We start from the raw sequence: 10,325 nt of genomic DNA on the forward strand, positions 1-10,325 counted from the left end.
TATTAAATTTATTACGTAAATATCGAACATATTACAAACATCACATACTTGTCGCATCATGAAACCTTTGCGTCTCTTATTAACTCCGGATAAACATTTATTCAGATTTTTTATTCTTGTCGCGCATTTTCATACAGTTTTGGATGATTTTCTTGAAATTTACAAGGTACCAGGCACTTACAAGCCGGAATAAACCAACCAACATCGATTGCGAAAGCAATTCCATGATGGAGTTAAATGGTGACATTCCCACGCATAGTACAGTCAACATGAAACCTTCTATACCGACCGTAGAGAAGAATTTTCCAGCCTAAAAGATATTTAATTTTATTGATTACAATTATTTTATTGAATCAAAGTATTCGATTTGCTTACCAATGCATCCTTAAAAAGTTTATCTGCTACCACTTCTGGACTGACTAAAGAACTGGTTTGAGATATAAGTTTTGTTTCAAGAGGTTTGGACAATTCTTCTATAGCAAATCCAGGTGTATCAGTATCTGGAGGTAAGCTAAGGGTCACAGAAATGTTATATGGTGCAAGTTCCATGGATATACTTTCTGCCAAGCCACGGAGAGCAAACTTTGTACTACAATAAGCTGAATAACCAAATATACCTGGAACACAAAAACACACATGATAGATATTAACAGATTAATAAAGATAAATATTAAAGTACATACCTAATAATGCAGCTTGAGAAGATGTTAATACAATAATTCCATCTTGAGAAGCTTTCATTCTTGGAACAACAGCTTTTGTACAATAATATGATCCCAGAAAATTAATATGGATCATTTTGTTTAGATCTTCCACTGAGGTATCTTCAATTTTCCCACAAATTGCAGTACCAGCACAATTTACTAACATATATATTGGTCCCATGGTTCTCTCTAAATCATTTAAAGCTTTCTCAACCATGTTGTAGTCATCCCCAATGTCCAAGGACAAGTATTCCACTTTTTGAACATTTTTATTTTTACATGCACGAATTATTTCATTTCTTGCTGCCTCTAATTTTTGAACATCCCTTGCAATTATTGTTACATGTGCTCCATACTTGGCAGCAAGAATTGCTACACATTTTCCTATGCCACTGGATCCTCCAGTTACCTAATGGAACAAATAGTTTATTAAGAACGGAAAAAACTATAAATCAAACGAAATAAAAACAGTTTCTCAAAAGAACTACGAACAAATAACCTTAAAAGAGGTTAAGTTAGGTTATATCTATGTTACTTACAACAACATGCTTATTGTTAACATTTTTTAGACGCCCTCGCCAAAAGTAATATCTCGCGAATAAAGCAGCGATTACTAGGGAAATGATTATTAGCGCTATTTTAAGCATTATTATTTTGTTACTTTTCCAACACTAAGATTTAAGTAAATACCGTTCAAAATCACACATATAAGTGCGCGAAATTTTACTTTTTATCAATACGAGGCAGATTTTGTTAACATGTATAAAGTCTACTAATCTTACAATTTAATTTAATCATTTAATCATACTTTCTACTTCGCCAGTGAAGGACGGCAGAGCTTTCAAGATAAGATTTCAAATATTCTTGCATTGCAATATTATAACTGAGAAGGTGGAAATTCTATGAGGTTTTAAAATTTAATTAGTTGCAATCAGAAGTAAATAAATATAGTAATCTGTATACACATGTATTAATTATCAATTGAAGGAAGTTGCGGATATTATCTTTAAGGTGAGACCAGAGAGCCATTCTTTGGGTCGAATAGAACAAAACGAGCACTCAGGGGATGGTGTACAAGCCTCCAGGTAGAAGAAATTTGAAAACTACGATTTCGTTGATTGTTCACTTGCGAAAGATGTCAACAAGGTGTCAGTGCATGGTAAGGTAAAAGAGGAACTGGTAAAACAGAGACGTTTATCACACCGACTGTGCTCTTGGTGCGCAAACCTAACTTCAGTTCGGGGTATCTGAGACCCCAAATTCTTGATCTCCCAAAAACAGAGGCATGTCCAATCTTTTACCTACACAAAGCTATCCGGAAGGAATAATAGAATATGATTATTTTGAATTTTTCTTATACGGAGAACTACCCAAGTGTTACACTCACTTATTAATGAAACTTTGCCAGCATGTAGAGCTCGTCGAGCTGAACACGCCTATACCCCCTCTTGAGGGTAGACGGCTAATTGTTTAAAAGATATTAACAATTACAGTTAGTTACTCCTTACATTCTGAAGTATGACAAACTCACACATACAACTCACAATCTAGAGATCCACGGTTCAAATCCTTGGTTCCCAACATTTTTTTTTTGTAATGATAATTTGTCTCTTTTTGAATAACAATTACATAAAAATTATCATTTAAAAAAAAAAAAAAAAAATGGGAACCAAGGATTTGAACCGAGGACCTTTAGATTGCGAGTCATGTAATTAACCACGGAGCGGATCCATAACTCGCAATTTGAAGGTCCTCGGTTCAAATTCTTGGTTCCCATTTTTTTTTTTTTTTTTTTTATGATAATTTTTACGTAATTTTTACGTAATTTTAATTAGCTGTAATTATCTTCTTAGCTTACTGAATAAACTCCTTAGGAGAACGAACGTGTTGATTTTATTACTTCCGTCTGCACCTTTTATATCTTTGATTCCACTATATCTCTGCACCCTTATATCACTGCATCCATTACATCCCAGCAACCCTTACATCTGAGTATTCCTAACATCCCAACATTCTTTACATCTCTTCATCCCTTACATCCCTGCATTCTTTTCATCCCTACATCCCTTACATCTCTGTTTCCCTTACATCCCTGCATTCCTCACATCTCTACATCCCTCACATCTCTGGATTCCTCACATTCCTGCCTTCTTTATATGCTAACATCCCTTACATCCCTGCATCCCTTACATGCTTGTATCCTTTACATCCTTGTATCACTTATATTCCTGCATTCCATAAATCCCAGTACCTCCCTGAAATTGAATTGAAATTTTTGCGGCTATGAGGCCTGCGATTTTATACAAATTTAATTCCTTTTTTCGCCACCGGAGGGCGCTGATTCGACATCGAAATTTTAGTTCACATTTTTGCCGCCAGAGGGCCAGAAATTGAGCAAGATTTGTTCCCTTTTTCGCCACCAGAGGGCGCCGATTCGACATCGACATTTTAGTTCACATTTCTGCCGCTAGAGGGCCAAAAATTGAGCATGGTTTAGTTCCTTTTTCCAAAACCAGATGGCGCTGATTCGACATCGAAATTTTAGTTCACATTTTTGCCGCTAGAGGGCCAAAAATTGAGCATGGTTTAGTTCCTTTTCCTAAAAACAGATGGCGCTGATTCGACATCGAAATTTTAGTTCACATTTTTGCCGCTAGAGGGCCAAAAAATTGAGCATGGTTTAGTTCCTTTTCCCAAAAACAGATGGCGCTGATTCGACATCGAAATTTTAGTTCACATTTTTGCCGCTAGGGGGCGCTGTTTTTTTTTTCAAAATTTTCGCGAAATTCTCGAAAAAAACTTACCTTTACTTAGCTCTACTCGAAGCAGTCTTTATAATATATTTATTATAAGGGATGCAGAGGTGTAAGGAATGTAGGGATGAAAAGAATGAAGGGATGGAAGGCGTGTAGGGATGAAAAGAGTGTAGGGATAAAAAGAATGTAGGGATGAAAGGAATCCAGGGATGAAAAGAATGCAGGAATGTAAGGGATGCAGAGATGTAACGGAACGAGGGATGTAAAGGAATTCCGCAGGGGTCCGGGGGTGGGGCCCCGGTCTCCACTGCACGCGGCCCAAGGAGTGCCGGCATCGAGTGTGGCCCCCGATGTCGGCGGAGTTTGGCACATGGCGGAGGGTCAGAAGACCCTCCCTACCGCCCTAATGTAGTCCACCGTGGTGGTTTTAGTGGGTAAAAATCCCACACTACCTCCGGCCCCTCCCCAGAGGGGCTGAAGGTGTCTTTCTGAAGATTTCCACCACGTTAAAAAAAAAAAAAAAAAAAAATGGGTTTTTAAAGGTTGCATGAATGTAAGGAGTGCATGGATGTAAGGGATACTGAGATGGCCTGGCCTATAATGAGGGATAAAATTATGTAAATAACAGGAAAAAGTAAAATAAATGGGGCCCTCGGCTAAGACCCAGAAGAGGGATAAAATCATAAATGTTATATCCTGATTGTGCCCTCTTCATACGGACCTGATATTATCCAAGGGTGTTAGGGACCGCGCTGCCCCTTTGCGTACCGACCTGATATCATATTGGGGTATTAGGGACCCCGAAACACCGGTGACTATCTTTGCATACCAATAATATAGCATCCGGGGTGCCAGGGACCCCGAAGCATAAGTGACTATCTCAGCATACCATCTTGGGGTGTCAGGAACCCCGTTGCACCGGTGACACTGTTTGCATACCGACGTTTTGGCATCCGGGGTGTCAGGAACCCCGTTGCTCCGGTGACACTGTTTGCATACCGACGTTTTGGCATCCGGGGTGTCAGGAACCCCGTTGCTCCGGTGACACTGTTTGCATACCGACGTTTTGGCATCCGGGGTGTCAGGGACCCCGAAGCACCGATGACACTCTTTGCTTACCGACACTTCGGCTATCGGGCTATCTCAGACCCCGAGGTACCGGTGACGCTGCATACCGATATTGTGCCACCGGGGTGTCAGGGACCCCTAAGCAAATAGCGAAATATAAGACCTAAAAACGAACAAATCGTGAAAGTCACTTGTTCGGGATAGTGATGGGTACGACCGGATCTAGCGAAATATAAGACCTAAAAACGAACAAATCCTGAAACTCACTTGTTCGGAATAGTGATGGGTACGACTGGATCTAGCGAAATATAAGACCTAAAAACGAACAAATCGTGAAACTCACTTGTTCGGGATAGTGATAGGTACGACCGGATCTGTAGCGCATGCGCACTACAATTATTTATTATAAAACAAACTTGTAAATAATTAAGAAATTATTCACTCACAAACAATGAAAATGACATATTTGTAAATCACAAACGATTTTCAATCAATTACAGTTATCACAAAATCTGTTTATTATAAAAAATTACTAAAACGTTTCGGCTCACATCATGATTGAAATAAAATTGCTAATTACAAAAGATCTAATTTGTCACAAACGTTGAAAATAGACTCACAATCAATCACCAACGATTTACAAACGAAATACACTAAGAAAAATTCAAAATAATCATATTTTATTATTCCTTCCGGCTAGCTTCATGTAGGTCAATCTTTTTGTACCTGTAGTCGCTGATTTCACTTTCCTTTAGGATAAAGTAAATCAAGAATTTCTTTACAAGACAAAGATCCCCTTGTTATAAATTTATTTTAGCATCGGAACAGTAACATTAATGAAATGTTTATTATACATATCAACAAAAAATAAAGTAATAATTTGAAATTTGTTATTGTTACAGTTTCATCGTTTATCATCAGATGGTGCTAGCGGTATCGATTTTAACTAGCGTATATTAATATAAAAATTAAAAGAAAATACATATAACAATAGCTCAACTCTTTTATTTTCAGTATGTTGAATTCATTTTTTGTCCATATATATTGAATTATCACGGTAAAGGATGAGTATTGTGAAAGATAAGATCACGTGAAGAAGCTGTTCCAGTTATAAAATAACACTGAAATTAATATAAATAAAATCCATAAAAACGTGTTCGTATATGTGAATTGTTAAGAAAGGTATTATTAATAAAAGTCATTACGAACTTCTCGAACGCAATTCAATATTTTAGTTGCCGCGCAAAACATTCTTTAAGAGAGAGCGGAAAATTGCCAGGGTATTGTTAGTACTTTTCAATTCCGTAACAAAGGTTAATTAAAATAGTTTCAAGAAACGTATAAACTCAGTCAACAGCTACAATACATAGCGAGAAGAAACGCAGCCGAGATGAAAAAGCTTCTGAAACGCGGATCGATGCTGCGCACGGTGCGCCGTTCAGGGCGGGTTGCATACAAATAGGCGCCAACGAAATGCGTGAAATTAAAGAAAACTTTCAAAATTATCACACGATCTATATAATTCGCCTTTCATCTTTTACCTTTCATATCATTAGATAACAGCAGCCGAATATTCCGGAAAGATTATTAATTAATTAATCAGAGAACTTTAATAGTTGGTCGCTGGTGGGACGAGTAGAGGGAGAGATAGGTCGTACGTGCATTCACCCCCGTTACCGAGGGGCAAAGTCCCCACTTCACCCCTGCCGTTATCCTTCGAGCAAAAGGTCACGTACCACCACCCTATCGATCGTTCACCTCGTCCTGGGAGTCGCTCCTGGTAGCCAGGTTAAAGTGGAAGGTGTGAAGGACCTCTTGCACTTCGGATATGAATGTAGAAAGTTCTTGAACGTGGAAAGGAAGGAACAACATCATCTGGTAGGAGGTTCCTTTATTAAATTCCATTATAAAATGCAAACTGTCGTCATTCTCGAGCTAAAAATGATGAAGTTTAAAGAGCAAGCGCGAAAAGTCGTAGTTTTATCGATGGATCGACGAAAAACTTTCTATTTGAAGAGTTAACTAACCTTTATGAATTTGAATATATTAACCCATTTGCTACCACAATTCCCAAATGGGGATTTGAATATATATATATATATTTTATTTTATCACTTGCAATAGGATTATATTAAATAAAATGTTAAATAAAAATATCAAAAATAAAAATTTGGCCGTTAATGGGTTAATACCTTCACTGACAGTTCAAATATAATATAATAATAAAATAGTTTCTAACACAAATGCTTCTGATTCAGTTCATTCACCCTGATAATTCAATATTATCAAAAACCAAGAAATGATAACGATCAAAAGATAGAGCTGCTTTCTAGAGGTGTCGCTTTATAATTAGCAATTTATAGAATCAATTTTTTCCCCCGCATGTAAATGCTAGCCTATTATCTCGCGACTAACAAAGAGCAGTTCAATGGACCTCGATATCGTGTTTCGTACCTTACGAACGAACGATCGAGCACGAAGCTCTCGACATCGGACAAAGACAAGGAATAATACAACGTACCAAACAATGAACCACAGTATTATGTTCTCCTTTTGATATGAAGTAGTATCCAGTGTAATTCAGTGGCCATTCGGTGTTTCGTTGCTCGATGAACCTTTACCCATTCAGCATTATGTTTGATTTTCATGGAACATCGATTATCAAATCATCGATTAACGGAACATTTAATGATTCGGACAATGTTGCCCAGGAGAAAAGATGAATTCAGGAAGAGAAATTCAAGTTCATGAAAGAAGTACAGAAGGTTAATAGCGTTACGGTGTAACTAGGCCGCTTAAACGTACCAAGGGATCAGAAACACCATGAAACGCGAAGACAGGTCCATCGGGAGCTGCTAATACCCGAGAAGGAGGAACTTAGTTTCCAAGTCGGAGCATTCTCGTAAAATCTCGAATGGATGTTAAGCGAGTGACGGTTCGGGTTGACAATCTCTGTGGCCACGCGATCGCTGTCGCCGAAACGCTTTTAATCGGTTGGAAAATCCTACGGGAGGATAGTCTGCGGTAAATTCGCGACACGAATCCCTCCCATGGCAACCCCCTAACCAGGCTGCGAGCAGACGACGAGCCGGATCAGGCCACGGAGGATCTGCTCGCTACGATTTCGGACAGAGGAGCGTACGTTGCACTCACCAGAAGGGAGTGTCCCGTACGATCCACCCCTCCACCCAGCACACCCCGCGTCAGTACCCCTCCTGTGATACCCTAGCTACGACCCTGGGTTCCGTGTCTCCCGGGCTGCACCAGGGGGTGAACGCCCTCGCCTGACCCAGACTCAGAATCGATCTCCATTCGTTGCACTGTTGGCAATCCTCACCCCCATCCCTCACCTCCTCTGGGTATCCACCACCCTGGGAGGCTCGTCACACTCGTGCATTTTCCCCGGAAGCAGCTCCGTAACCTTAAAAAAAGCAGCCTTTCTGTTTCATACCGTATTCGAGATATCCCTAGTACAACTGTGTCTTCATAATTTCAAGGGTTGGACTTTTTCTTTCCACGGAGTGCTTCGATCTTGACGATGGTTAACACCTTAACCCTCATGCCCCTGAAGTATACAGTGTATCCGATTTAATCGTATCGTTCTTTTAATTATTGAAAATGAGAAACAATAATTTGTAAATTCCTGGATAGGAGATTTGAAAAAAAGTTTCATTGTTAAGGAGTTAAGTTATATGTTCGAAGTTCGTTCACCCCTGTCGATATTTCGGTTCCAGCTAACCCGGGAATTCCAGTAAAATTACGAGGAATGGTAGTGGTAGGATTGTTTCGAAAATAGTAATACTGAAATATTGAAAGCGTGGTTAAAACCATCGATCGATCGAGCAGTAGGAAAAACTGTTTTAACAGTATAGTGTATACTATTTGCGTTCACCCTGGTTCGTGAATCGTTGATAGGGTGTTTTTTCTGTAAACAGTGTTTCTTTTATGTCTCAACACGACTTTGAAGATCCTGATGACGTCTATCAGATGCAATTGAAAAAGCAATACTCGATCTACATCGAAGGAAAATGATAAAATAACGTATAGTTAGCTATAAATGCAATTATGGTGCTTGAACACCGTGGAATTTCATATCGTTGTACGAGTTCTCGAATGTCGTTCGATTTTTCCTATTAATAATGGAGAAGTGTGGTCGGGAATAGTTAGCGATTAGGGAGGATGTACCACGGGTTCTTATTGTGTTGAACGATAGTGAACATTAAAAGAGAGTAACATCTTTTACGAGCAGGAGTTTATCGAAGTAATTTCACGTGATCATAGCCGGGGACATTAACCGTAATATACCCATCAGCTATTTTACTCAATGCACCATAACTTCGTGTAAAATTACTAGCGCAAGCTTCGTGTAAGAGATACTTAATGAAAATAAATCAGAGATAATGACAGGCTCGGTGAAGTGTGTCCTTAAAGCGTAAAACGGTGAGGGCTTTCAGCGCTTGATGTATGAAGGTGAATTAAAAACGTGTTTCGAAAGTGAAGATCAACGCGCGGATTATCATTATCATTTAAATTAGAAGTTGATGATGTTTGGTTGAGTTACGATTCGGCAGAGTGTTTCCATCTCTTTGTCCGCATTAATAATTCAGTTCATTATCGATAAATGTATAGGAATTAACGTTTCGCGTAACACGCTTTTGATGGGGAGAGAATATCATTCATCGCGTTCCGCGTTCGCGACTGAATAATAAAAACAACTCGAATCAAAGGGGCGCATCGAGACGTCCTCTGTACGTTCGACTCACCTTGCCTCACTCTGACGGACTAACAATTTCAACCCTTTGCGCGGGAAAGTCAGCTGAGAGAAGGAGAAGGGTGCAGCACCGCGTAAGTAAGTGCGACTCGGCTCGATGCATTCTTCGAGTCGAGTTTTCTCACTCACAGCAGTCGTTACGACTGGTCCAACGGACTTTTTAACGACCCGTTGCTGCTGTAGCTCAGCCAGCAGTGTTCACCACCTCGAAGGGTGGCACCGCTATCGTGGCCGGGGAACATTGTGCCTACGCTGTCTGCGAGACATTGCCGAGCACCGGCTTTCCACTAGGAATATTACCAGCGCAGAAAAAAAGATATGCAAGGGGACGAAGAGAAGACGATGGGGTTGAGCTTTCGATGGGTTCTCCTTATTTTTTTTTCCCAGCTCGACACTGCGTCTCGATATTCTTGTTCGTCTTTGATATCACCCCTTCGGAACGCTTCAACGAAGACACAACGATGTTCTTTATTTATACTGGATGTATAATTCATATAACACGTATCGTGTCATATTCGATTTTTTTTCTTTTGCTATTGGTAGCGATCAAAGCGTCAAACTTGACTGAAAATCGTGCGTACGTTTCTGATATTTTCAAAGTGAAAATATATTCAACTTGACTAATGCTTCAAAGGACTGTTTCATTTTTTATCGCGATTGTCATTCACCGAGGCAAAACAGAAAAATTTATCGCGTTTGCAGCGCAATAACGTCGAGTGCATCGATTCAATCGAATTAATTACACCGTAACGTACGGTTATAAAAATAACGAGCAACCCGGTGGAAACGAAAATCAATACATGCTAATGGTGTGTCGGAGACGAGAAGAGTATTAATAATCGAGATATAAATAACACCTAATCGTAAATAGTAATCTTCTGAACAGTGGAGTGCGCGATCGCTAGTGTACCATTTAACGAAAAGCAATGAGCGTTAATGTGTTTTTTCATGAAAACGCGACTTCTGATTTTCGCGAGAACAAAAGTCACGGCATCTCGTCTTATCTCGTTTATGAATCTCATTTTC

At 39.4% G+C, this 10,325-nt stretch overlaps 1 protein-coding gene across 1 annotated transcript; it reads right to left on the reverse strand.

Annotated features, from left to right (window-relative positions):
- Position 1: 1 nt before the first annotated feature.
- On the reverse strand, positions 2-1,880 carry Kdsr (3-ketodihydrosphingosine reductase). The gene is made up of 4 exons (XM_034339964.2): positions 1,244-1,880; positions 684-1,113; positions 376-617; positions 2-310 (listed from the first exon to the last, which is right to left on the reverse strand). Exons 1-4 carry the CDS (start codon positions 1,349-1,351, stop codon positions 98-100), a joined length of 993 nt encoding a protein of 330 aa, XP_034195855.1. The 5' UTR covers positions 1,352-1,880; the 3' UTR covers positions 2-97.
- Between the last annotated feature and the right edge of the window lie 8,445 nt (positions 1,881-10,325).

Source organism: Osmia lignaria, chromosome 10 (assembly GCF_051020975.1).
Source record: "Osmia lignaria lignaria isolate PbOS001 chromosome 10, iyOsmLign1, whole genome shotgun sequence".
Lineage (NCBI taxonomy): Eukaryota > Metazoa > Arthropoda > Insecta > Hymenoptera > Megachilidae > Osmia > Osmia lignaria.